The sequence below is a fragment of the Pogona vitticeps genome, chromosome 12 (assembly GCF_051106095.1).
Source record: "Pogona vitticeps strain Pit_001003342236 chromosome 12, PviZW2.1, whole genome shotgun sequence".
Classification (NCBI taxonomy): domain Eukaryota; kingdom Metazoa; phylum Chordata; class Lepidosauria; order Squamata; family Agamidae; genus Pogona; species Pogona vitticeps.
In genome coordinates, this window is record NC_135794.1 from 26,147,438 (window position 1) to 26,174,726 (window position 27,289).

Here is a 27,289-nt window from a genome sequence, read left to right on the forward strand (position 1 = left end):
CCCGCAAAGGGACCCGCACGTGTCCCCCCACCACCACGCACCCACCCGCACCGGGCCGGGGCAAGAAGGGGGGACTCAGCACCCCCGAAGTGGGCGAGGCTTCCACTTCCCCGGGAGGTCTCATCGGGCGAGGCGGCAGCAGGAGGGTCGGCAGAGAAGCCGGAGGCCAGACCCCCCCCCGCCCGTCCCAGCGGGCAGGCGGGCAGGCAGGGGGATCCGGCGGCCCCGCGCAGCCCCGCCAGGGTCCCGCCGCGAGAGGAGGGCGAGCGGGCCCGACGGAGGGGGGGGAACAGGGACTCCCCGGGACCGACCGGGAGCGAAGCCAGCCTCTCCGCCTCTCCCGGGCTCCTGGCCCCGCCCCTTCTGGCCCGGGGGGCGGGGCTTGGACGCATCGCCGGGCGCATTTCCCGCCTCGGCCACCAGGGCCCGCCCTAGTGCAGCAGCCGGCCTGACCTCGGTTTGTCCCGCCCCTGCCGCGTTCTGATTGGGCAACCCTGGCAGTAAACAGCCGGCGATTGCTCGGCTCCTTTGCCGCCGCGGCGCTGGTTAGGCTGCGCCCGCAGGAAGGCGGGAGGGAGGGAGGGAGGGAAGGAGAGCGAGCGGGGAGAGCGGCGGCGGCGGCGGCAAGAGCAGGAGGGAAGAAGCCGGAAGGGGGTGAGGCGCGGGCAGGTGCGCGTGGCCGTCAGGAGCCGGGGGGGCCCTCTTGCCCGCCCCCTCCTTCCCTCCCAGGCAAGGCCGCACCGGCGGGGAGGGGGGAGGGGGGAGGGGGGAGGGGGGAGGGCTCGGCGCCTGGGGTGCCGGAAGGACCTGCCGGGAAGACCCCCCCTCCCCCAGGGAGCTCCTGCCCCCCCCCAGTTGGAGGCACCGCTGAGTCCCATTTCCTCCCGCGGAGGAGCCCCCCCACCTGCCGCCCTCCCTCCCTTCCGAGGCAGCCCCTTCTTCCCTCGTCCCGCCTTCCGGGCGGAGGCGTTTCTCGGGATGGGCGCCTGGGGGGGGAGGGGAAGGGGAGGGGAAGGGGGGGGTCCCTTCCTTGGCGCCAGGCAGGCAGGGCTCGGCCGGCCCCTGGGGGTGCTGCTCTCCTCCCGGGGGGGCGGTGTCCCCGGGACTCCTCCAACCGCCCCTCCCCCTCCCTCCCTTTTCCTCCCCCCCTCTGCCCGCCCCACCCCCCCCCAAACTCTGCTCCTCCACTGAGCCGGCCGTGTCGGGGGGCCCCCCCGGGGCTCCTTCTCCCCCGCTGCCCCCCCCCGCATGGCCCGGAGGCTCCTCTCGGCCCCCCCCTGCCCCCCCACCCCCCCACCCCGGCCTTCCCCCTCCTGAGCCTGGGCTCCCCTTTGCAGAGCGGGATGGTTGGCCGCCCGGTCTGGCATGTCGTCCTGGACGACCACCCTTGAAGGCGACGAAGACACCCCGAAGTTCTTTGTGGGCTCTCAAGAGGATGAGGCGGATTTCCTGGGATCAGACATGAAGATGGAGGAGATCGACTTCTTTGAGGATGATGAAGAGGAGGAAGAGCTGGTAGGGAAGGCAGGAAGTCTCCTCCTGGGGCTGGGACTTGGGGGGGGCGTGACACAGACGTGGGCAAGCTGGTGGCAGCCCCCCCACCCCCGTGAAGAGGGCAGGAGAGCCTCCTGAGGGGGCCCCGGGGCTGGCGGGGGCTCTGGGAGGAAAGGCCTCCTTCTGCCGGGCGGGGTTCTCCAAAGGGGGGGGGGTAATGGCTGTTTCTGTGCAGCTGGTGGGGAGGCCCACTCCGACTGGAGCTGTTTGCCCCGGCTGCCCCTTCCTGCCACCCAGGTTTTGTGGCCAGCGTGCCACAGGGGACTTGGGGGGGCTTTCATGTGAGTGGTCCCTCTCCCCCATGGCAGAGGCTTCCTGGCTGTGTGCTGCTAACCCCCCCCCCCCCGGTTATTTTCCTCAGTCGCCAGAGCGGCAGATCGTGGTAGGCATTTGTGCCATGACCAAAAAATCGAAATCGAAGCCCATGACGCAAATCCTGGAGCGCCTCTGTAGGTTTGAATACATCACCGTGGTGATCATGGGGGAGGATGTCATCCTGAATGAGCCGGTGGAGAACTGGCCCCCCTGCGACTGCCTCATCTCTTTCCACTCCAAAGGTACAGAGGGCCCCCCCTGCAGGCTCCTAACATGGGGAGACGGTGGTGGCTGTGGCAGGAGGCCTGCGCTGAGCGCCGCTCCCCCCTGGCTATCTTGCAGGCTTTCCCCTGGACAAGGCTGTGGCCTACGCCAAGCTGCGCAGCCCTTTCTTGATCAATGACCTGGACATGCAGTATTACATCCAGGACAGGTAGGAGAAGAGCAGGCACTGGAGGGGTGGGGGGTGGGAGGTTGGTGGGCCTTTTGCTGAGTGGTACGGTCTATGTAGAAGGGAAGGGGAGCAGGCCCTTCGCCAGGCTGGGGTGTATGCTGGAAATAGCCAGGTGCACGATTCAGGAACCCAAGAGTTAGCATGTTTTAAAAAACACCACCAAGTAAGTTTGATAGGCCTTGAGTGATGATAAAGCAAAGGACTGCAAAGCTAGCGGGCTCCCAAGGGAGCTAGCCTTTGGTTAATGCCTGGTAACTTGTTGGAAGCCAGCAGGTAGCTGAAGATGACATATCTGGGGCGGGGGTGGGGGGGGAGAGGCATAGTTCAGAGACTGAGTTGCTCATGCTGACAACGGCAGGGGTATGGTGTGCGTTGCTCCGCGAGCCTGTTCTGGTGCCAGTATGACTACGAATATTTTAAAAGATAAATCAAAAATAGAAACATGGATAAACAAAAGTACTATACTATATAAATTAATTAGAAATACAGATTTTAAAGATGTGTGGAGAGAATTAAGAGAGAAAGAAAGAAGATACTCCTATTGCTCATCAGTGCAGAAAACTTACCGTACACAGGAATAGATTATATAACAATAGTGAAAGATATGTTGTCAAAAGTAAATAATGCCAGTATAGATGTTAATCAAATCTCAGATCATGTCAGGGAAAATATGAAGCTAAGCAAGTAGTGATTATAAAGAAGCAAACAGATGAAAGATTGATACAGACATTTACAGACACAAAATATTGCAGAAGAGTTTCAAAAAAAAATTAGAAGACACCTGGGAATTAAATACAAAAGGAGGGGGAAAGGCTAAAATAATCTGGGATGCCTTGAAGTCTGTGGCCAGAGGATATGCTAAAAAAGCGGTATACACAATTAGGTCACAAGAAAAGAAAAGAATTCAAGATTTAGAGGAAAATATTAAGCAGAAAAAGAAGTGATAAAAACTAGAAAAAAGAAGATTTTTTTGTGAAGGATTTTTTCCCCCAGGGGATTAACTCAAGACTTTGGGAAGTATACAGTAGGATAAATAATTCTGCACAATACTACATATTTTGGGATGAGCGAGATGCTTTTCGAGAGAAAGTTCTGTTTATGTTGAGTATAGAAGCTGTGCAGTGGGGAGACGCGCATGTGTGACAGTGCACAGAATTAGGAAGTGCCAGCTCCTGCCCTGTTCTACGTAGCAGCAAAGGCTGAGGAGTCTTTTTGTGCTTCACAAGTCCTGCTGCTTTTTGTGGAAAAACACTTTGTGGATGGGAAGTGGAGGCGGGGGTTCACTGCTCACGGACTGTCTTCTTTCGGGGAATTTGGTTCTCGTTTGCTGTACAGAGAGTGTATGTAACTTGATTTGGAGATAACTGAAGTTTTAATAGCCTTAATATTCTTAGTAAGCTAGGCTTTTATGGTTTTCCATGTGAACCAAAAATGGGTAAAGCATTGTCTGTTATTTAAGTAACATAGTAAAGTAAAGTGAGATGAAAAAGTAACTATTCCAACTTTAGACTTCTATTTTCCTTGGGAAGCTTCCCAGGAAAAACATTGCTTTTTCCTGTGGCTTCAAAATTTCCAGAACGTTTATCTCATTAGCCTGGTGTGTCAAAGGGGAAGGTATGTGTCTTCCTGGTGGTCTTTTTGTGCCATCCTGCAGCTGAGGGTAGGGGGACACCACTCTTGTGCTGTGTGGCAAGCCTGACCCCATGGCTGTGTAAGTTCCAGGAGGAAGAGGGCGCCAGGCAGCGACACACGCAAGGCGGGGCCCTTGTGCTCAAGCCCTGACTTTGCTCCCTCCCTGTTCCAGGCGCGAAGTGTACCGCATTCTGCAGGAGGAGGGGATAGACCTGCCCCGTTATGCTGTGCTTAACCGAGACCCTGACAAGCCGGACGGTGAGTCACCTGGGAGCAGGGAGGGAGCTGCTTCCTGAATCCCTGGGTAAGGCGCATCCCGAGGCCTTCCTGGACATCTCTGATCACAGCAAAACAAAACAAAACAAACAATTTCAGGGCTCAACTTTGTGATGGGACCACCCAGCGCCTGTTGCCCCTGCTTTGGGACTGCTGGATCATGGCCCACAGGGATTTGGGGAGGGGGCGCAATTCCCTGGTTAGTGGGGCTACGAGTGTCTGTGCCACACACGGGACTCTTCCCCCCAGGCCCGCTCCTTTTGGCCAACCAGCCAGCCAGCCAGCCAACCAAATCCTATTTGGGCTTTAGCCTGCTTATTCCTCAAGGGCCCTCTAGCAGGATTGCCCCTCATCCAGCCCTTTAGGTCAGCTTGTGAGTTTCCTGCCTGAGTGGGGTCTTGAGCCCAGGTTTGACATACTTGGGGAGAACAGAGGGGGTGGTTGGATCTGTGGGGAAGGGAAGGAGAGGGTTGAGGGGGGTTCCTGGGGGGGGGCCACATCCCTGAGACCGCTGTGCCTTTGCCACAGAGTGCAACCTTGTGGAGGGAGAGGACCACGTGGAGGTGAACGGGGCGGTCTTTCCCAAGCCCTTTGTGGAGAAGCCCGTCAGCGCCGAAGACCACAACGTCTACATCTACTACCCCACCTCAGCAGGAGGGGGCAGCCAGCGCCTTTTCCGCAAGGTCAGGAGGGAGTCAGTGTTGGCTTCCCCCTGGTGATGGGCAGGCGCGGCGCTGGTCTGCAAAGGGCCCAGGGGCCTCAGAGGGGACTCCGGAGCAGCTCTCATTCTAGGAGGGAGGCGGAGGGAGCGGGTGGCAGGAGCTGGAGACTCCCTCTGGGGCCCCCGCTCGGCTCTGGCTGACCCTTAGTAAGGCCACTGCTGAGCCTGGCCTCGTGGCGGCAGATCCCCTCGGGGGCTTGGCCAGGTGCTGCTTTCTCCCACACGACTGCCCAAGCAGCTCACAGTAACCCATGGAAATGGGTCTTGCGCGTTGGCCGGCGTCTTCCTGGCAGGTCCCTTCCAGGCGGTTCCCAGGGTGGGGCTCCAGAGGCAGGAGACAAAGAGCTGCCCTAACGAACAAACAGACAATCAGACTTGCCCGATTGGGCTGCCTGGGTGGAGTGGACGTGGCGGCCCTTTTTGGTCCAGGAAGGCAGCCTTCCAGAGGGCGGATGCTGCGGCCACTGGCCCCCTCCCTCACAGAGACCCTTCCTGGCCTCTTTCAGATTGGCAGCCGGAGCAGCGTTTACTCCCCAGAGAGCAGCGTCCGGAAAACCGGGTCCTACATCTATGAGGAATTCATGCCAACAGATGGCACCGATGTCAAGGTGGGTGGGGGGGTGAGCGTTGGGGGGGGGGAAGAAGGCCAGAGGGCTCCTCTCTGCCCAGAGAGGCCATGAGTTGGAGCTCCCTCGAGCGAGGGCCCTGCAGAGAGAACCGAGCCCTTGGTTTCTCTGGCACAGGTGTACACCGTGGGCCCTGACTATGCACACGCCGAGGCCCGCAAGTCCCCGGCTCTGGATGGGAAGGTGGAGCGAGACAGCGAAGGGAAGGAGATCCGCTACCCGGTGATGCTGACGGCCATCGAGAAGCTAGTGGCCCGGAAGGTCTGCGTGGCCTTCAAGGTGGGCAGCGCTGGGCAGCGCCTTCTTCCCCCGGGGTGCCCCCCTCTCTCCTACACCTTGTGGCCTGGGCCTCCTGGAGCAGAGTTTTGCCCAAAGGCCTTCGGGGGCCTGATGGAACAGGGGGGGCTTCTCTCCCCTAACGTGGAATCCTCAGCCACAGCATGGGGTTCCCCTCTCCCCCAGGGTAAGTCCCCAGTTGTTGTGGCCATTTGGGTCCACTCTTGTTGACTGGGCTGATGCTGAGGGAGCCGCCATGGGGCCTGGGGAGGAGGCTGTGGGTGGGGGCTTTCCTGGGAGTAGGATGTCCCCTTGACCCCCTTGTGGCCTTCTGTGCCCCCTGCAGCAGACCGTGTGCGGCTTTGACCTCCTGCGGGCCAACGGGCACTCCTTTGTTTGTGACGTCAACGGCTTCAGTTTTGTGAAGAATTCTATGAAATATTACGACGACTGTGCGAAGATCTTGGGGTGGGTGGCATCGGCGTTGGTCATGGCCGGCCAGCTTGCGGTCCACGGCAGCAGCCACAAACACAGCGGCAGGGTCCACGCCGTGGCTGATCCTTGCAGGAAGTGGGGGCAGGGGCCAAGGCATCTGATGTGGCTGCCCCCTCTGTCCGCAGGAATATCATCATGCGTGAACTGGCCCCCCAGTTACAGATCCCGTGGTCCATCCCCACAGAGGCCGAAGACATCCCCATCGTCCCCACCACCTCCGGGACCATGTGAGTGACCCCCGCAAGAGGGGCAGGGTGCTGGGGGGCGTCCGCTGCTTTGGGGCAGGAGGAGAGAAGGGCTGGGGGGGGCAGAGCCCAGCCTTGTCTGGGGTGGGGTTGGGTGTGTGTGGAGAAGGCAGTGCACGGGGGTCTGTGTTTGTGTGTTCCTGTATGGAAGCTCTTTTCTGTCTCTGGAGGAGGCCCCAAAGCCACCCTCAGCTGAGTGAGACCAGCTCCTACATACGCCACGACCGTCCACCCAGGCCTGTTGGCAGTGGCTGTGGTAGCCGGCTGGTAGTCTCTCCTGCTCTCGCTGGAGACCCCACTGCTGCCGACCCCGCCTGCTCTGCTTAGCTTACAAAACCAGAGAATAGCGGGTGGTTTATTTGGGGGAGTGAGGTGGCCTTTGGAGAGGGTGGGGTCAGGCCGCCGAGGGCTTTGTGAGCACGCGGCCAGGGTCCCGGTGCTTCCTTCTGAGCCAGAGTTATTTCTCACAGGATGGAGTTGCGTTGCGTGATTGCCGTCATACGCCACGGGGATCGCACCCCCAAGCAAAAGATGAAGATGGAAGTGAAGCATCCAAGGTACCTCTGGGTGGCTGGGGGCCGGAGGCGGGGTATGGCGGGGTGGTCTTCGTTGTCGGCTTGCCTTCCTGCTCCTTCCTCACAGCCTCTTCCACCCCTCGGACGGAGGCCGCTCCCTCGTGGTTCCAGGAGCAGGACCCTTCCCTCCTGGGGCCTCAGGGCTGCAGTCTCTGCCGAGTTCTGCCGTGGGATGGCTCCTCACCACTCACTCTGCTTTGGCTGCTGCCTTCAGGTTTTTTGAGTTGTTTGAAAAATATGACGGCTACAAGACCGGGAAGCTGAAGCTGAAGAAGCCGGAGCAGCTCCAGGTGAGGAGGGCTCTGCTGAAGGAGGGCCGGGCTGGCCAAGGCCTGTTCCTGCCTCCTTGGCCTGGGCTGGACAGGGCTGGGCCCAGGAGCGTGGGCTGCCTGACGGGCATGCCTGAGGGGGTGAGGTGGGGCTCAGCGCTGCTCTAGAGTGAGTGAGGAATGAGGGCGTTTTGAGGGAGGTGTGTGTTGTGTGTATGAGGGGGAGGCGTGGGGCTCCCTCCTGCTGTCACAAGGCATAAACAGGGAGGGGGGCTTACCCAGCAGCTGGGCAACCCTTCCATGTCTGAAGGACGTTCACCCAGTGCCTGGCAAACGCTCACCAATGCACCCAGCCCAGAGCAGCACCCCCTTGTCCCCGACAGGAGGTGCTTGACATCGCCCGTCTGCTATTGCTGGAGCAAGGAGCCTCTCCCAGCGACTCTGAGACGGAGGAGCAGAAGTCCAAGCTGGACCAGCTGAAGACTGTTCTAGAGATGTGAGGAAGGGTTGGCGGGAGGCCCGAGGGCTGAACAGTCCTTTCCTTGTGAAAGCCGTGCCACAGACTGACCAGCATCCTGATGTGTTGTGGCACCAGCCCGGGGGGGGGGGGGTTCTATTGGCCCTGAGGCACTGGTTCTCACTCAGGCCCCCCCCCCAGCCCTTGCCAAGCCCTCCCAATCCGTCCCTACTCTTTCCCTCTCTTTGGGGAGCATCCATGCAGAGATAGCCCCTCTCCGTCTCTTCCCCCTTCCCTGGCAGGTATGGACATTTCTCGGGTATCAACCGCAAAGTGCAGCTGACCTATTTGCCACACGGGCGCCCCAAAGCCTCCAGCGAAGAGGAAGGCAGGTATCTGGTGCCTGGAAAGGCTGGGCTGGTGGGCGCGAGGCCATTGCTGGACAAGAAGCCAGATGCCTGGCCTGGCCGTGATGGGAATGGGCAGCAGGATAGTTTGGCCCAGCTGGCCCCTGCCACCCCAACATCCCAGCTGAAGAGCGGTTCTTCTGTCCTCTGTGGCTCCCCTTTTCCCAAGGGAGAAGGCCTTCCTCTCTCACCCCCAGTGTCAAGATGTAAAATGTTGAGTGTTAAAATCGTGAAAAAAAGGGGAGGTATAGAAGAAGGAAGCCTGAAAATGTACACTGTGCTTTAAAAAAACGAGGCTTGAACTGCAGTTTACTGAAAGTGACTGCAAAACAACCAGCCAACTCCCCAGCTGAGCAAGGTCACTGTACAACGACATGTCTGACTGTGGAATGTGTTTACTAACGGAAGCCTTTATTTGGCTTTGGGGAGCAACTGTAAAGGGTCTCTCCTGTGCAAAGGTCGTCCCTCTCTGCCTTGCTTGGCCTACTGCCTCTTCTTGCTGTTCCTAGCTTCCAGAGAATTTCCTGGGAAGCCGTAGGTAGCCTCTTTTCCTCTGCCCCACTCACTCTGCCCTTCTCTGCCTTGGAGAGGAAACTGACCCAAGGGTGATGGAGATGGTGCAGGGGAAGCGCCAGAAGGCCTGGTTTCTTCAGCCATTGGAAGGCCTGGGATCTCTTCTCTCAGTCTAGCAGATCATATATACTTGTGTGCAAGGGTCCCCAGCACCCCCTGCCCCAGCCTGTGTTTGTGTGGTGATAGCTCTGCTTCTGTGCTGAACTCAGATGTCCGGAAGGAGGCCTCGCCATCTCTGCTGCTGGTGCTGAAGTGGGGTGGGGAGCTGACGCCCGCTGGTCGAGTCCAGGCAGAAGAGCTGGGCCGGGCTTTTCGCTGCATGTACCCTGGGGGTCAAGGTGAGAGCCTGAGCAATGGACAGGGGTGGGGGGCTGGTAGTGGGAGGTGGAGGGGTTGAGGCTGGAGACCCCTTGGCCAGAGTGGGGAGAAACCTGAAGTGTCCTGTCTCCCCCCCCCCCCCGGCAACACACTCGCATGCAAGCCTAGCTCGCCAAGACTCATGGGTACTTTGCTGTGCTCCAGAAAGGGAGGATGTAAGCTTTGCAAGGTGGTAAAAGAGGAGGAGGAGGAGAAGCCTCTAGACCTGGAGGGTGGCCACTTGCTGCTCTACTCCCCCCCCCCCCCCAAGAGCTGCTCAGCAGCAGAGTTTGGCCCTCCTTCCCTTCCTCCCGACCCCCTACACCCCCCTGGCTTCTCCAGCGTCCCAAGCATCCCCAGAGGGGAGGGCCAGCCGGCAGGGGCCCTCTGTTCTGGCTGCCCGTTGGCTGGCAGTGAGCGGCTCTCCTCTGCCCAGGGGACTACGCGGGCTTCCCTGGCTGCGGCCTGCTCCGCCTCCACAGCACCTACCGCCACGACCTGAAGATCTACGCCTCCGATGAGGGGCCGGGTCCAGATGACAGCGGCGGCCTTTGCCAAGGTGCTTCTCTCTCTTTGTCCAGGGTCATCCTTCTGTGTGTGTGTGTTGGGGGGGGGGGGGGAACAGGCGCATGCTAGAGGCGCCCGACCAGGGTGGCTGTGGTCTTGGGTGGCTTGGGAGGCCTTGGGTTTTGAGAGGGGGGCGGCTGGAGGACCGGGTCTTATGCCCAGCCTTTTTCCGCAGGGCCTCCTTGCTCTGGAGGGGGAGCTGACGCCCATCCTGGTGCAAATGGTGAAGAGCGCCAACATGAACGGCCTCCTGGATAGCGACAGGGACTCCCTCAGCACCTGCCAGCACCGGGTGAAGGCCCGCCTGCGGGAGATCCTGCAGAAGGATGCTGCCTTTGAGGAGGGGGACTACGAGAAGGCAAGGCGCCAGTACTCCCCCCCTCCCCTCGGGTGGAAGGGCTCCCCTCTCTGGCCCTGTGGGGCCAATGCCGTCTCCAGGTGGTGACTGGAGCCGGCTCAGCATCCATGTTGGTGGAAGACTTGAGTGAGGCCCCCAGGTCTGCAGGGCCTCTGCGGCTGAGAAGGGAGGCGCAGGCAGGCTTAGAGCGACCCGACCCGGCCATCCCTTCGGGCAGAATGGCCAACCCCCGCCCACCGCAGGCCTTGTGCCTTTTGAGGATCACTGCTGGGATTTTACCTGGGGCCCAGAAACCTCCCACCAGCTGGAACAGCAGGAATAGGCTAGCCCTGGGCAAGAGGGGAAAGCCCCAGAGCCTGGCGCCAGGGGTGGGGGGCAAGGTACAAGGCCTCTGTGCTGTGTTCCTGCCTGGCCGGGCTGTGTTGCAAGAGCCTGCCCTGAGCAGAGCCAGCCTGTGGTCAAATCCGGCCCTCCCTCCCGGCTCCTGCCTGGTGAGAGAGAAGGTGCTTCGGGGGAAGGGGTGACCTGGCAGCAGGAGCGCCGCCTCCCCTCTCCCTTCCGTGGGGGTTGTGTGTATGTGTGTGTGTGTGTCTCCTCCTTCCCCCCCGAGGGAGGCACAGCTAGAACCTCCTGTTTTGTTGGAGGGGAGGGGAGCTGGCCGGGGGGGCTGCGTTCTGTTCCAGCGGTTGGAGGAGCCATACTTCAGAAGCAAGTGTTCCACGAACCCAGAATGGTCTGGGGGTCCTGTGAGCAGGAAGGGGGGTGGATTGAGCCCTTGACTAGAGCAGCCTGGCAGAGCCCCTCGACTCTCGGCTCTTCACACCCGGAGACCTTTTGCAGGGCAGGTGGTGACGGTTGGCAGTTAGGAGACGGGTGGAAGCTTTTGAAGGGGGGAAAGCGGCAAGCCCTCACACATACACCCCGTAAAAGTGGAATTACTTGCAGTCAGACACTCATTCCTCACCTCACCCTCACCTTGATTTGCTTCCAGCTGGCTCCGACAGGCAGCATCTCCCTCATCAAGTCCATGGGCATCATCCAGAATCCTGTGGAGATCTGTGACCGGGTCTTTGAGCTGATTGAGAGCCTCACTTCCCAAATCCAGAAGCGCCTGGAAGACCCAAAGTCTGCAGGTAGGGGTCACGGGGTCAGCCATTGGATGTGGGGTTCCTGCTGTTCCTACAGACCCTGGAGGGCGCCCCACCCCCACCCCGCCCCCCGGGTCAGGCTTCTCAAAGAGTCCCATAGAGCCAGAGCTCCCCCCGCTAGTCCCTCCACGGCAAATCGCCCAGACCATCCCCGGGCAGTGCCCGCTCTCCGCTCCGGCCAGAGCTGCCTGGGGAGGCTCTCTGGTGCCACCCCCACCCCCCTTTACGGGAGATGTTTCACCCTGGGCACTGCCTCTGCAGACCTGCAGCTGTACCACAGCGAGACCCTGGAGCTAATGCTGCAGCGTTGGAGGAAGCTGGAGAAGGACTTCCGCCTGAAGAACCGGCGCTACGACATCAGCAAGATCCCCGACATCTATGACTGTGTCAAGTACGACGTGCAGCACAACCCGTCCCTGCAGCTGCAGGGCACCTCTGAGCTCTTCCGCCTCTCCAAGGCCCTGGCGGACGTCATCATCCCACAGGTGTGTCCAGAGCGGGGTAACGGAGGTGGCAGTGGCAGCCCCCCCCACAGGCCCCTGCCTGGAGTGGTGGCAGGCCGTGGTCTTGGCGAGAGGCCTTCCCAGGCAAGCATTCCAGCGTGCTCCTCCTCTTCCTCCTCCTCCTCCTCCTCCTCCTCCTCCTCCCTGCTTGCAGGAGTACGGCATCAGCAAGCCGGAGAAGCTGGAGATTGCCGTCGGCTTCTGCCTGCCTCTCGTGCGCAAGATCCAGCTGGACCTGCAGAGGACCCACGAGGACGAAGCGGTCAACAAGCTGCACCCCCTGTAAGAACGGCCGCAGGAGGGTGGCGGGTGGGGGGGCGCGTCGTCGACAAAGCTTTTGCCTTCCTTTTGGTCCATCCCCGCCACCCCCACTTGGATCGATCCCCCCCCCTGCATGTGCGGAGGGGGAGGGCAGCCGTGGGGCACTTCTCCCTCCCAAGGCAGAAGGGGGTTTGGCGGCCCTGTGGCTCGCTCTACCTGCCAGCGTTGCTTTTCAGGGGCTGAGCTGGGCTCCCTCTCCACCCCCTGCCACCTCCCTCGCCCAGGCTTCCCCCCACCTGGCCCGGCCTGGCCCGGCCCTTTCTCCCTCAAGGCCTGCTCGCTCCTGGAGGCTCCCTCTACCCCTCCACCCGCTGGGGTTCACGGCCCGCCCTGGACGGCAGCCACAGCCGGCTTCCCAGAGCGAGGCGGCCTTTTTCTCGGCTTCTGTGGTGAGAGGACTCCCTTTCCGGCCCCTGTGGCTCATGGGCTGCCCCTGCCGGCTTGTGCCGAAGGGACCCTGGGTGCCCCTTGTGGGCCAGTCCTGGCTCCCTTGCCTTTCGATCAGGCCACCTGTTTCTCTGCCAGGGATCACAGGTTCGCGCTCAGGTTCGGGGCAGCCTCCAACCCCCCCCCCCCCCGAGGCCCCAAGCGGTGGATGCTCATAAGCGGCAGAGCCTAAGGGGTGTCGCCCTGCCCAGAAAGGGCCAGGCGGCAGAGAGGCGGCTGCTGTGCCCCCCCCCGCCGGCTTCTTCCCCTCTTCCTCTCCCCTCCCCTGCCTGCACCCGTGGGGTGCCCTCCCACCCCAGAGGATCTGGCACGCTCAGCCCTTGTTTCCTGCTCCGACTGCAGGTATTCCAGAGGGGTCCTGTCTCCCGGGCGCCACGTCCGGACACGCTTGTACTTCACCAGCGAGAGCCACGTCCACTCCTTGCTGAGCATCTTCCGCTACGGAGGCCTCCTGGATGTATGTGGGGTGGGGGTGGGGGTCTAGCTGAGGGTGGCGGGGCCCTGCGGTGGCGTGCTGGGCGCCCGGCAGCTCCCCTGGGGGGAAGGAGAGGCCGGGGCCGGCAGCTCTTCCTGCTTCTTCTTGGCGCTGTGGAGGCTGGAGAAAGAGCCGGGCTTGGACTGGGAGAGAGGCGGCCGGGCTCTCTCCTGCCTGGCCTGGCTGCACGGCGGTGGGTTCCCTCCATGGGGGGGGAGGGAGGGCGGCCTCCCCCCTGCCTCTTCCATTCTTCCCCCCTGCTTTAAAAGGCTCTCCCCCCCCCACTCCCCCTTCCCTGGGCTCTGTTGACGGGCTCACCTGCGGTTCGGCCTGCCAGGAGTCGAAGGACCCCCAATGGAAGAGGGCCATGGACTACCTCGGCGCCATTTCCGAGCTGAACTACATGACCCAGATTGTCATCATGCTGTACGAAGACAACAACAAGGTGAGTGGAGGGGGGGGAGAAGGGCCAGTGTGGAGAGACACCCCCCTGTGCCCCCCACCTTTCCTCTAGCCCAGCTCTGATGCTCTCTCTCTCTTTCTCTCTCGGCAGGAGGCGTCCTCCGAGGAGAGGTTCCACGTGGAGCTTCACTTCAGCCCGGGCGTCAAGGGCTGCGAGGAGGACGGCAACGCTCCGGCGGGCGGCGGCTTTCGTCCCGCCTCGGCAGAGGTGAGTCTCTTCCCTGGGGAGGGACCCACATCCCCCGCCTGACCCACCGGCAGCTCCCCCCCCCCGGGCCGGGGGCTTCTCCTCTCTTGGTGCAACCACTTGCTGCGCTGCCTTTCTCTCCCGCTCTCTTCAGGCTGGCCGGGGCAGAAGTGAGCCTGGCCGGCTTCCCCCTGGGTGGGGTGGCGTGGGGGTGGAGGAGGTGCCTGGGGGCAGAGGTGGGGGGCAGCAGACAGAGAAGGGGGCCAGGCTGAACCCCCCCCCATCCTGCCCCAAAACACCCGAGTCACCGTTTCGCCTCAAACTGTGGATTGGAGGTTGTGGGGGAGGTTGGGAAAGAGGCGGCCGCGAAGTGGGCACCTCTTTCCCATTTCCCCTCCCTCCCTTCCCCTCCTCTCCTCACCCGCCTCCTAATTCCCACCCCCCCACCCCCCCACCCCCGTATCTGTCCCTGGACCTCCTCCTGGAGGCCCCTCTGAAGGCTTTTCTCGTTTCTCCTTCCTTGGCAGAAGGAAGCCAAGAAGCCCGAGCCGGGCGGCCCGGAAGAGGCCGGCCAGGATGAGACCGACCAAGCCCGGCCCCTCTCCTCTCCTGGGGTGGAGCCGGTCCTCCTTCAGCGACGCTCACCCTTGATCCGGAATCGCAAGACTGGCTCCATGGAGGGTAGTGCCGTGGGGGGGGGTGAGGATGCAGGGGGGGGGGGGGGTCGCCAGAGCCTCTGGGCTTCTCTCCCCTGGGGTGTCCCCAACCAGAGATTTGTCTTCCAGATGTTGGGAGGCCCTTCCCCCAGGGTGGAAGCTGGGGGGAACTTGGGCCCCCACTCCGGCTGGCCTCCTGCCTGTGTGTCCCCTCCCTCCCTCCCTCTCCCTTGCCTTCTCCCTCCCCCCACCCCACCCCCCATAATTGCCACGTGTGGCTGGCAAACTGCAGTGTTTGTTCCTGGCAGGTGCTGTCTGAGTCCTCCCCTAAGTCAGGGCGGGTATCGTCTCTTCTCTTACTCCAGGCATTCCTCCGAGGTGAAGCAGAGCGGTTTAGGTAGGAGCCTCCTCTCCTTGTTGCTGTTACAAGTCCTCCCTCCCTCCCTCCCTCCTTCCTTCCTTCCTTCCTTCCTTCCTTCCTTCCTCCCTCCCTCCCTCCCTTCCTCCCTCCCTCCCTCCCTCCCTCCCTCCTTCCTTCCTTCCTTCCTTCCTTCCTTCCTTCCTTCCTTCCTTCCTCCTTCCTTCCTTCCTTCCTTCCTTCCTCCCTCCCTCCCTCCCTCCCTCCCTCCCTCCTCCTCCTTCCTCCTTCCTTCCTTCCGGTCCGTCCTTCCTTCCTCCCTCCCTCCCTCCCTCCCTCCACTCCCTCCCTCCTTCCTTCCTTCCTTCCTTCCTTCCTTCCTTCCTTCCTTCCTTCCTTCCTTCCTCCCTCCCTCCCTCCCTCCCTCCCTCCCTCCTTCCTTCCTTCCTTCCTTCCTTCCTTCCTTCCTCCCTCCCTCCCTCCCTCCCTCCCTCCCTCCTTCCTTCCTTCCTTCCTTCCTTCCTTCCTCCCTCCCTCCCTCCCTCCCTCCCTCCCTCCCTCCCTCCCACCCTCCCTCCCTTCCTTCCTTCCTTCCTTCCTTCCTTCCTTCCTTCCTTCCTCCCTCCCTCCCTCCCTCCCTCCCTCCCTCCCTCCTTCCTTCCGTCCTTCCTTCCTTCCTTCCTTCCTTCCTCCCTCCCTCCCTCCCTCCCTCCCTCCCTCCCTCCTCCTTCCTTCCTTCCTTCCTTCCTTCCTTCCTTCCACCCTCCCTCCCTCCCTCCCTCCCTCCTCCCTCCTTCCTTCCTTCCTTCCTTCCTTCCACCCTCCCACCCTCCCGTCCTTCCTTCCTCCCTCCCTCCCTCCCTCCTTCCTTCCTTCCTTCCTTCCTTCCTTCCTTCCTCCCTCCCTCCCTCCCTCCCTCCCTCCCTCCCTCCCTCCCTCCTTCCTTCCTTCCTTCCTTCCTTCCTTCCTTCCTTCCTTCCTTCCTCCCTCCCTCCCTCCCTCCCTCCCTCCCTCCTTCCTTCCTTCCTTCCTTCCTTCCTTCCTTCCATCCCTCCCACCCTCCTCCCTCCTCCCCTCCCTCCCTCCTTCCTTCCTTCCTTCCTTCCTTCCTTCCTTCCTTCCTTCCTCCCTCCCTCCCTCCCTCCCTCCCTCCCTCCTTCCTTCCTTCCTTCCTTCCTTCCTTCCTTCCTTCCTTCCTTCTTCCTTCCTCCCTCCCTCCCTCCCTCCCTCCCTCCCTCCCTCCCTCCTTCCTTCCTACCTTCCTTCCTTCCTTCCTCCCTCCCTCCCTCCCTCCCTCCTTCCTTCCATCCCTCCCTCCCTCCCTCCTTCCTTCCTTCCTTCCTTCCTTCCTTCCTTCCTTCCACCCTCCCTCCCTCCCACCCTCCCGTCCTTCCTTCCTTCCTTCCTTCCTTCCTTCCTTCCTTCCTCCTTCCTTCCTTCCCTTCCTTCCACCCTCCCTCCCTCCCTCCCTCCCTCCCTCCCTCCTTCCTTCCTTCCTTCCTTCCTTCCTTCCTTCCTTCCTTCCTCCCTCCCTCCCCTTCCTCCCTCCCTCCCTCCCACCCTCCCTCCCTCCCTCCTTCCTTCCTTCCTTCCTTCCTTCCTTCCTTCCTCCCTCCCTCCCTCCCTCCCTCCCTCCCTCCCTCCCTCCCTCCTTCCTTCCTTCCTTCCTTCCTTCCTCCTTCCTCCCTCCCTCCCTCCCTCCTCCTCCCTCCCCTCCCTCCTTCCTTCCTTCCCTTCCTTCCTTCCTTCCTTCCTCCCTCCCTCCCTCCCTCCCTCCCTCCCTCCCTCCCTCCCTCCTTCCTTCCTTCCTTCCTTCCTTCCTTCCTTCCTTCCTTCCTCCCTCCCCTCCCTCCCTCCCTCCCTCCCTCCCTCCCTCCCTCCTTCCTTCCTTCCTTCCTTCCTTCCTTCCTTCCTTCCTTCCTTCCTTCCTCCCTCCCTCCTCCCTCCCTCCCTCCCTCCCTCCTCCCTCCCTCCTTCCTCCTTCCTTCTTCCTTCCTTCCTTCCTCCCTCCCTCCTCCCGTCCCTTCCTTCCTTCCTCCCTCCCTCCCTCCCTCCTTCTTCCTTCCTTCCTTCCTTCCTTCCTTCCTTCCTCCCTCCTCCCTCCCTCCCTCCCGTCCTTCCTTCCTTCCTTCCTTCCTTCCTTCCTTCCTTCCTTCCTTCCTTCCTTCCTTCCTTCCTTCCTTCCTTCCTCCCTCCCTCCCTCCCTCCCTCCCTCCCTCCCTCCTTCCTTCCTTCCTTCCTTCCTTCCTTCCTTCCTTCCTTCCTCCCTCCCTCCCTTCCTCCCTCCCTCCCTCCCTCCCTCCCTCCCTCCCCCCTTCCTTCCTTCCTTCTTCCTTCCTTCCTTCCTCCCTCCCTCCCTCCCTCCCTCCCTCCTTCCTTCCTTCCTTCCTTCCTTCCTTCCTTCCTTCCTTCCTTCCTTCCTTCCTTCCTTCCTCCCTCCCTCCCTCCCTCCCTCCCTCCCTCCCTCCCTCCCTCCCTCCCTCCCTCCTTCCTTCCTTCCTTCCTTCCTTCCTTCCTTCCTTCCTTCCTTCCTTCCTTCCTTCCTCCCTCCCTCCCTCCCTCCCTCCCTCCCTCCCTCCTTCCTTCCTTCCTTCCTTCCTTCCTTCCTTCCTTCCTTCCTTCCTCCCTCCCTCCCTCCCTTCCTTCCTTCCTCCCTCCCTCCCTCCCTCCCTCCCTCCCTCCCTCCCTTCCTCCCTTCCTCCCTTCCTTCCTTCCTTCCTTCCTTCCTTCCTTCCTTCCTCCCTCCCTCCCTCCCTCCCTCCCTTCATGCTTTCCTCCCCTTCCTCCTTTCCTCCCTCTGCTGCTGCTGCTGCTGCTGATCTCCTCCTCCTCTCCCTCCCTTCCAAGCAGTTCTAGGGGATGCAAGCAAAGGAGCCCTTCTGATTCTTCCATTGCTCCAGTTGTCAGAGACGGGGTCGGGGCGGGGTGTGGGGAAGAGAGGGTAGAGCGGCATGGGGTGTGTGCGTGTTTGTGTGGGGCGATCGTGGGGCTTTTTGCTCCCTGGATCTCCCTGCCTTGGTTGCTTCCTCTCTCCCCTGGCGGCCTGAGGAGCAGCCGCTCTGTCTTCTGTGGGGGATCCTCATGGCCCGCCTGCCTTTTCCAGGGTCCCAGTGCTCAGGCCTCTTCAGCACCACAGTCCTGGGGGGCTCCTCCAGCGCCCCCAACCTCCAGGACTATGCCCGCAGCCACGGGAAGAAGTTCGCCTCGAGCGTCCTCTACAAAGAGGGTAGGTGGCTGCTGCTCCCTGCGGCCATGGCGGGGCTGAGGGTGGCCAGAGGGGCCCTTGGCAGGGCAGCCCCAGAAGGGGCTCTTGTCCTCTCCGAGGGGGGGAGGGCTTGACATGGTTTTGGGCAGGGATGCTGCTGCTGCTCTTCCCCCCCCCAAACATCTCGGGCTCTCTCGCCCCACAATGGCCGGGGCCGCCTCTCTGCCCTCGGGGTCCGTGGCGGCCGAAGGAGATCGGTCAGGCCGGGAAAGGCTCTGCGTGTCTGCCTGGGCCGTGCGGGAGGAGACCGAGCGAGGGACGCCGGGCCTCCTCCCCTTTGCCCACCCTCAAGGGTGACTTGGGGGGGGCGGGCGAAGAAGGAGCTTCCAAAGCCGCCACCTGTGAGGGGTTTCTGGGGGGGGGGCTGAGCTCAGGAGGGCTGTGGCAGCGCGTCCTGGCCTGCTGTCCTGGGTGATTTGGGGCCTCGGGGGGGGGGGGCTTGGGAGTTTGGACTTGAGGGCTCGGCTCCCTCTCCTCGTCCTTCACGTGACAGGCATAGAGAAGGTTGTGACCAAGGCAGAGTTTCACTAAGACCAGGCCAAAGAGTGCGTGTGTGTTCAGACCTCTTGTTGATCACACCCCGTGTGCCCCCCGCCCCCCCCAGCTCCTTTGCAGACTGCACTTGGGGCCAGACCTCAGGCAGGAGGGAGGGGGAGCCCCCGTTACCTGAAACCCACCAAGATCCTCCCTCCCCCTCCAGTCAGGGCCTTTCCCTTCCTTTCCCTTGTGGGGAGGAGAGGAGGGGTGCTGAAGACAGCTCTGGGGCTGGAGGGGGGGCCTGCAAGAGGCCCAGTGGCCTGCCTTCTTCCTCAGCTGACGCTTTCGGGGGCTGCCGAGGCTAAGGGGGGCCCTCTTGCTTCCTCTAGTGTATCTGGTTCCTGAGGAGCTGCTGCTCATGGGACGGGGGGGGGGGGCTCTGAACAGAGTCCACGGTCCTTCCCGTCACATGGGGGCCGCCTGGTATCTCTGGGGGCTCGGTGGCCAGGCAGAGCCGCGGGTGAGCCATGCAGGAGGGGCGAGCTTGCAGGCCTCTCTTTCCTGCCTTTTCTCTCCTCTTTCCATGATGGGGGGTGGGGGTGGTGAGTGGATTTGTGGCCATTCAGCACTTTTAGGGGCTTGCTCGGTGATTCCGGCTTGGGAGGAGAAAGTCGAGAAAGGGGAGCTCAGAAATCCTTGTGCAGGGAGGGAAGTGGGCCTCTGCCTCCTCTCTTGGCCATCTGGCAGGTCCTGGTTGCCCCCCCCCCCACCCTCTTGGCAGCACTTGGGGAGTCTGTGTTGGGCGGGTGGGGGCCGGCACAGCCGCAGCGACAGCAGGGGGGCGGGGGGGCCTAACGGAAGCCCTGCTGTCTTCTTGTATCCTCAGAGCTCTTCTCCAAGCCAGCCATAAAGCGATTTTCTGTGTCATTTGCAAAACACCCAACTAACGGTACGTTCGCTTCTTAATTGGACGCTCTCCTGTCGTTGTTGTCGTCCTTCCCCCCCCCCCACCCGTCCCTTTCTGTGTTGTTGCCTCCTCCCTTCCCAGGCACAAGCGTGCTTGCCACTGACCCTGGCGGGGGGGGGTGGTCCTCTTCCCTTCGGTCTTTGCCCTGGAAGAGGGAGCCGGCCTGCTTCCGGGCCCACCTTCAGGGTTAGAGAGGTGCCCTGCCTGTGAGGCTGAGGAGGGTGTGGTGCCGGGGGGGGCACCCTCTGGCGGGCTGCCTCTTGAGGCTGCGAGAGGGTTGCCTGCCTGCCCGACTGGCTGGCTGGCTGGCTGGCTGTGGGAAGGGGCTGTTGCCAGGGCGGGAAGGCCTTTGCTTCTGCGCCCGCTGGGCCAGGAGGGCCAGCTTCCGGCCCGCTGTGCTTGCAGCCTGTTCTGGTCTGCTGGTGGCCTAGGCCATCCCTGCAGAAGTGGGCAAGGGGCCGGGCGAGGCGCGTCCCCCCCTTTTCCAAGCAAGGCCGAATGAGGGTTGTGAGGAGGACCGAGGGTGTCCTCTTCGGATGAGAGGCTTCCTCTCCCCAAGCGTTCCGTGTCCAGTGTTTCTGAGCCTCCTTTACCTGGAGGAGAATCCCTGGGTGGGTCTCCTCTTCCTACGTGCTGCCTTTGGCTGCTTCCCACAACCCTTCTTTCTTTGCCTGTGTCTTCTGTGCCCATGTGGAGGCTGCTGGCTTGTGGGGTGGCCTCTGGCGCTGGGTTCCTGCCCCTCCTTGCCTGCCCACTTCATGCTGGGTCGACTTTCGAAGGTCTGTCTCAGCCACATGATGTGCCCAACGCGGCCTGGGTGTTGCCTTTGGCTCAGAGGAAGGGGGAACGTGTGGAAGGGGGGCTGCCTGGCAAAAAAGGGGATGTCCCCGCCCCCCCACCCCTGCCCTCGGAGGGCTCTTTCCCAGCCCCTTGAGCTGTGCCTCTGCGGCTGCTCAAGTGCTGCTCAGAGGATGCCTCCAAGGATCGGGGGGCCCTCCTTTTTGTTCCCAGGGGGTCAGGTGCCCCTCTTGGGACCCCCCAGGGAATCTGGCAGGCTCTGAGGTCTGACGGGTCTCTTGGCTTCAGGAACACAACCAGGGAGCGAGCAGTGGGACCTGCTGGGAGTCTCCCCCCCCCCTCGGCCCAAACGCCAGCCTCCTCCTGCATCTTGGAAGGGTGGCACCTTCTGATTTCCAGGCGCAGTTCCTGGGTGTCTTGGGGGGGGTAGTTCGAGCCAGGCTCAGGATAAAGGGAGGGGGACGGGGAGGAGTTCTTGGGTGGGCGTGGGGTGAGAGGGCTCTCTGCTGATTTGCCTTCTGAAATTGACCGGTGACCTCCATGGAAGGAAGGAAGGAAGAGGGGAGAGCCTGCTTTGCTTTGCTTTGCTTTGCTTTGCTTTGCTTTGCTTTGCTTTGCTTTGCTTTGCTTTGCTTTGCACATGGAAGTCCTGGGGGAGAACATAGCAGTGCTTCCCCTCTGCCCTTTGCAGTCAGGTTCCGTTTTGAGGAAATGCAGGCAAAGACACGTAATGTTGGGGGAATTTGGGAGTGCAAGGTGGGAGGGTGTTTTGGAAAAATGGTGCACAAAAATGTATGTGTCAAAAGAGAGAAGCATTAAAAATACCGTTTTCCTGACTTTTTAGAAACAAAGTCAGTTACACACTCACAAAAAGGTGAGACAAACTTAATGGTGGAAACCTGAGAAACGGAATAAAAATGAACTTGAAGGAGCACCCTGTTCAAGGGGTGGCCAGCCTGCCCTGAGATTTTGTGCTGGGTCCCCATCATAAAAGGAAAAGGGTATTCCTTCAAGTTCATTTTTATCCCATTAGTCAGGTTTCCACCATTAAGTTTGTCTCCCCTTTTGAGGGGGGCGGTTCTTCTGGGGAGCCTGTGCCCCACACATTTCTCCCTTCAGGGCACACTGGGCAGCGGCTGGAGTCCGGGCTCCCTCGGTTGGATCCTGCTGGGGATGCCCTTGAGGGGGGCTGGTGTGGGAGGGAAGCCCCTGAGAAGAGCCAGGCTCAGGTAGACTGAGGGGGGGGGGGCAGGGGGAGGGAGGGGTCTCCCCTTTCTGAGCCTTCCCTCCTTGGGCCTGAGTTTTCTCCGGGGGGGTGGGGGTGGGGGTTGGCTTGTTTGGAGGGCATCGGAGACGGCTCCCAGGAGAAGGTGGGCTCACTGCTTGGGAACCCCAGTGGCAGACACCCACCCACCCACCCAGCCCCCTCACCTCTCCGTTGTGGCCCCTCCCTCTCAGGTGACCTGTGCCGCCTGCCCTCTGACCCCCCCCCCTGCGAGAAGGGGCCTCCCTCTGGCCTCGCCCAGGGCTCCTCCCACCTCTGCACCTCCTCCGGAACTGGCTGGTCTCTGGCTGGGGGGAGCTGAGCTGCAGAGCCTCGACGGTATGGCACGGCACGGCACGGCACGGCACGGCACGGCATGGCGGGCACAGCTGTACCAGCATGGCGCCTGGGCAGTCTTTTTTTTTTTTTGGCAGCCTGTGCTATCGTGGCCGGGGGGGGCGCTTGCCCGTACAGGAACTTCAGGGAGAGAGAGACACGAGGGCCGCCAAAGAGAGGCGTGGACAGGGGGCCCGAGGGATTCGATGCCACCTGTGGTTAAACCATGGACTTGCCTGGGCTGCTCAGGGCGCTGGGGGGCCTGGCCCTCCCGGCCGTGGGCTGGGCTGCTTCAGGCAGAAACCGCCGTCCTCACCTTACTTGGGGGCCCTGTCTTGAGTGCCACGGCCTTCCCTTCCCTTCTGTCCCCTGAGGCCCCGCAGGAATGCTGCCGCCCGATCAGGCCTGGCTTCCTCTCCCGCTCCCCACTGGCCAAAGGGCTCGTCGGCCTCTTTCCTCTGCCTGGACAGGGGCCGGTCCCGGAGGCCTTGGGGGCCCCAGGCTGGCCTGCCCGGCTTTTGTTTCTCTCCAGCTGGTGCAGCTGCCGCTGCTTGCTTTCTGCATCCCCGGGAAGCCGAGAGAGAGAGAGAGAGAGAGAGAGAGAGCTTTCCCGCCTGTGCTCTGCTTGGGCCCTTGCTCTCGAGAAACACCGCGGGGGCTGGACCCAGGGCCCGGGGGGGGCACCAAAAGCAGCCACGGCGCTCCCTCCCTCCCTCACCCGCCCACTCAATGTGGTTCCCCTGCCTGGCTTGGCACGGCGTTCCACTTTTCGGCTGTGGTGCCGTCCCTGCAGATGATTTTCCCGCCTTCTGTGGGAGAAGCACCTCGTGGGAGGGTGGGAGAGGGTCCTTGTCCACCCTGCACCTTCTTGTGTGTGTGTTGCAGTGTGTGTAGGGGGGGGGCTGAGTTTTTATCCAGACAGTCAAAGACCACAGCCGAGGGTTTTCGGAAAGACCAGGACGGAGCCTCTGCTCCCCTTCCCTGGCCTAAGAGCGAGGCGGCCCCTCTCTGCCTGCTGGGGGGGGGCACGGCAGTCCAAAGAGGGCTAGAGGCCAGAAGGGGCAAGGCTGCCTTGGGGGTGTTTCCCTGCTGCTGCCCCCCAGGCCTGGTGTCTTCTCGTGAGGAGGGGGAGTTGCTGGATGCCCCAGGAAGAGGGCTGTTCTTCAGGGGTTTCCCTCCACCCCAGGGGTGGAGGTGGGACAGAGATGAGGGAGGCCCTGAGCAATGGCTGGCTGAGGTGCCTCTTCCCCCCCCCCCCCCATTGGCATCGGACATGGCAGGTGGCGCAGGGAGGGGCCCCCCTTTCTGTGGCCTGCTGGGTCTGGGGTTGGCCCGGTTTCTGCTGCGAGGCTGGGCTGCTTGCTGCTTTCTTGAACGGAACAGTGAACGGGGGGGGGGGGCAGAGGGGCGCATCTCCTTTCCAGACGGCTCCTCCATCGGCTGCCCCAGCAGGACTACTTCACCTCCCCCTCCCTACTCAGGAGCAAGTCCGGTGCCTGGAGGCTGGGGTGGGGGAGCCACCTGAGGCCATGGGTCCTCCTTTGACCCAGATTCCCATGGAAACACAGCCTGGGTCCACTGTCAACCGACAGATCCCTTTGAGCCGGTCTTTCCAGAAAAGGAAGGCGTCAGCCTTCAGTAGTGGCACCGAGGAGCCCCAGGGGACGACGTGGGTTCCAAAAGGGTGGGGGCCTCGAAAGACCTGTGCCCCCAGTACACCTGCTCCGAAGATCCTGGGCTGGGGCTGGCTTTTTTGGGAAGGCTGATGTGTGTGTTTTGGGGGGGGCAGGCAGCAGGGGCACCTCCGTGTCTGTAATGCACGGTGTGGATTAAGTGGGGTGGCTTCTCTGGAGGGCCCCCCCAGGGGAGGCTGCCGTGGATGGACTGAACACTGAGAGCGGGGGGGGGGCATGTCTGCCTTTTGCTTGCAGGTTTCGAAGGCTGCTCCATGGTGCCCAGCATCTACCCACTGGAGACCCTGCACAACTCGCTCTCCTTGCGCCAGGTGAACGACTTCCTGACGGCGGTGGCCGGGAGCTGCACCCACGCACACCCAGGAGCTCCCACAGGTAGCCAGGGGGTGTGGGTTAGGGTCCTGGGTCACCCCATGGCCAGGATGGCCTTTCCCGGACCGGGACCGACAGGGCTCCTCCCTCCCTCCCTCCCTCCCTCCCTCCCTGGTTGATAAAACCCTTGTGTCCAGAGTTGTTGCCATGAGAGGGTCCTGATCCCCGCAGAGGGGCGCACGCTACAGGCCAGCCCCCTGCCTGCCGCCAGCAGCCTGGGTGGCTGTTTGAATCGGGGTGGCAGAACACACCTCTTTCTTCAGAGGAGCGTTTCTCTCTCGATGTGGTCCAGCTTCTGTGGGGCTGTGAGCCCATGGGGGAGTGAGGGCAGGAGCCATGGTCTCAACAGCTAGCAGTGGTGCTCCCGCCCCCCCGGCCCGGTCCGGCCCGGCCTGTTTCTTGTTCAGGGACCTGCGACCTTCTGGGTCTCGTGTCCCTCCAGACCCTTCATCAAAGCAGCAACAAGGTCTGGGGGAAACAGCGGTGGTCTCCCTTACGCGCCTGCCTGAGGTTGTTTCTCCGCTTCGGTTCTGCAGAACTCTTTGGCCCCCTGATGGACAGCCGGGGGTCAGGAGACGGCGCCTTGGGGCCACAGCAAGTTCTGTCCTCTCTGCCCCTGCGGCCTCGGTCGGACAAGCCCCCCTGGTGTAAGTGGCCGACCTGGTGTCCAGAGGATTCGGGGTGGATTTGGGAGGCAGAAGAAACCCTGATGGGCTGCTTTGGGGGGCTGGGGGGAGGGTTAGGGTGGGCATGGGAGTTGCCTCAGGCTCTGGGGATGGAAACTGGGCCAGATCGAGGCATCGCCATTCCTGGCGTGAGGGCGTGAGAGACAAGGTGGGGAGGGGGCCGGATCCAGTCTGGTGTTCTTTGTGGGTGGTTGGGAGGGAGGCCTGTAGAGGAGGAGGGTGCTCAGGCTCTGAGGAGCCTCCTGAGCCGAAGGGGGGGAGGGGGCAGGGGAGGGGGTGCCCTTGGGTTTTTTGTCGTTGGTGGCGAGAGAGTGACCCTTGATGACCCTTGCGCCCTTCCCTTGCAGACAGCAGTGGCCCCTCCAGCACAGTCTCCAGTGCGGGCCCCTCCTCCCCAACGTCCGCGGAGAGCTGCCCTCGCTTCAGCTTCCCCGAGAGGCCTCCCCTCAGCCCCCAAACCAGCAAGGAGAAGCCCGGCCCTCAGGTGCCCCTCGGCGTGGACGGCGACCACGAGAGCCCGCCCCCCCCAGACCGGCTGGAGGCAGAGCCCCGAGGGACCCCACCGTGGCCGCCTTTGCTCACGGCCCGTGGGGATGGGGTGCCCCCTTTGCTGCTGGAACAAGAGCGGAAAGAGCAGGAGGAGGAGGAGGAGGAGGAGGAGGAAGAGGGGGATGTGGGACTGCCCGGGACGCTGTCGTTGCTGACCATCAGCAGGGAGGGAGAGGCGGGAGAGCTGGCGATGGCAGGGCTGCCTGAGCAAGAGCTAGAGAAGCCCTCGGGCTGGGGGGATCCCCTCCAGGGACAAGGGGCCGCCCAGCCCCTCTTGACTGCTGAAGGAGAGCGCGTGGGGTTGGAGGCCCCTGTCTAGCAAGCGGTGCAATGGGAGGGAGGGCTGCCAGGGGTCGCCTTGCGGTGGAGGAGGAGGCACCTGTGGGGGCCCACTTGGAGGCCAAGGGCTCTTTCTGCCACAGAGATGTGGCCTGTCCCAGCAGCATGGCCCAAGGCGGCCGGAGGAAGCACCTACCCCCCCACCCCCCCACCCCCCCGGGATCTGCCAAACGCCCAGTGGCCGCCTGGTCGGTCCGTGTTCTCCAAAGCTTCTTCCTGCAGCTGTGGCTGCGGAGCTATGGGTGCGCAAAGTGACTCTCCAGTCACAGGCTCAGGTTGTGGTGGGAAAGCACTCCTCCCCCATGTGCGTGCGTGCGTGCATGCGTGCATGCGTGCGTGTGTCAGAAAGAGTGAGAGGAAGAGAGAGAGAGAGAGAAAGAGAGAAGAGCTTCCTGGCTAGAGGCTCCTTCTCAATCTTCGCTCTGCTAGCAGTGGTCAAGATGGAAATGCTGCTTAGAGAAATCAGGTTTTCTTAGGAACACATGGAAGAGATGCCAAATGGTGTACAGTACAGAGCAAATATATATAATATATTTATTATATATATATTGTTAATATATATCACCAGCAGAGGGGGGGCTGTGTGTCCAGGTGTACCTCTTCGCCCCTCCCTTCATGGCAGGGGTGTGTCTGAAGCTTTGTCGATCATGACCTGTGAAACTATTCCCTCTGCATGTGTGCGTGCAGGCGATTTTCTTGTGCTGCGTATTCTTGGTGTAGTAAAAGCTGCCACACAGGGAGCCAGGCTGACCGTTTTTCTCTGGGTCCAGCATTCAGTCCAGCTGTGCGTGGGATGGTCGGGGAGGGAGGGAGGGAGGGAGGGAGGGAGGGAGAGCGCCTTTCTCTTTGGGGTGTTGCCTGAGGCGGGTGCTGAGAAGACCACCTTTTCCCTGAATATTTGGGTGGCAGAGCAGATCCCTGTCAGGCATCCTTCTCACATCGGCAAGAATTAGCTCCTGGACCACCGTCACCCGCATGAAAATCCCTTGCCAAGAGTGTGGGGTGTGGTTTGCGCCTTTGGAGATGGGAACTCTTTCTGGCAGCACTTGGGAGACAAGCAAGGAGGAGCCCTGGAGGGCTGTGGGAGGGAGGGAGGGAGAGAAGCTCCTTGGGGCAGAGGGCAGGTGGGAGGGGGCCCTGTTGCTTGGCCTGCTTTCCAAAGGGTGGAAGGCCAAAGCCTCAGGGTCATGTAATCCCCCACCCACACCCACCCCGGTCTCTCAGTGAGGCTTAGTAGGCGCTGATTTTTTTCAAAAGGGCCTAATGGAGGGGGGCACTACTGGCCAATGAGTTTTGACTAAACTGGCAGAGGCCCATCATTTCAGCAGAATTGGCAAGGCTGTAGAAGTGAAGGGCCCTTCGCATCCCGGTGCTGGCATTCTTCGGCTCTGCACAGGCGCCTCCCAGAGGCCTCCTCCGGGCACTGCTGGTCAGAGAAGTCAGGGGGCAGTTCCTAGGCCTTCCTTTCCTCGGTGGAAGAAGGGTTCAGGGAGCCCCAGGTCCCTTCCCCAAAAACGCCTCGTTGGCAGCAGGGGGATTGCAAAGCTGCCTGCGGGACGCGAGTCATGAAAAAGACAGGTGGGCTGCGGTGGGGTCAGGGTGAGGAGTGGAGCGACGGCCCTGTGCGTGCAGGTGAAGGCTGGGCAGCCGCTGCCTCGGGCACGGAGCCCAGTGGGTCTCTCACAGGGAACGGAAGGGGAAGGTGGAGGAACCAAGATGATCTGAAGCTCCTTTGGGAAGGGACCTCTGCCTAGACGGGTGGGAGGTGGGGGGCCACCCTGGGGTGGAGGAGGGGGCAGAGAAGGGGCTCTTTCTTCGTCCTGGAGGG

At 62.0% G+C, this 27,289-nt stretch overlaps 1 protein-coding gene across 1 annotated transcript; it reads left to right on the forward strand.

Moving 5' to 3' along the window:
• Window positions 1-558: 558 nt before the first annotated feature.
• On the forward strand, window positions 559-26,201 carry PPIP5K1 (diphosphoinositol pentakisphosphate kinase 1). The gene is given in 31 exon segments (XM_078381039.1): window positions 559-654; window positions 1,338-1,515; window positions 1,916-2,111; window positions 2,212-2,302; window positions 4,128-4,213; window positions 4,760-4,914; window positions 5,459-5,560; window positions 5,696-5,857; window positions 6,201-6,322; window positions 6,475-6,576; window positions 7,065-7,151; window positions 7,384-7,459; window positions 7,822-7,934; window positions 8,198-8,283; window positions 9,085-9,213; window positions 9,669-9,754; window positions 9,756-9,791; window positions 9,975-10,157; window positions 11,149-11,290; window positions 11,567-11,790; window positions 11,963-12,090; window positions 12,919-13,033; window positions 13,389-13,496; window positions 13,605-13,721; window positions 14,228-14,407; window positions 14,693-14,753; window positions 17,818-17,940; window positions 19,343-19,405; window positions 23,753-23,890; window positions 24,424-24,534; window positions 24,921-26,201. Coding segments are annotated over 30 exon segments (3,993 nt in total). The 5' UTR covers window positions 559-654; window positions 1,338-1,365; the 3' UTR covers window positions 25,442-26,201.
• The last annotated feature ends 1,088 nt before the right edge of the window (window positions 26,202-27,289 follow it).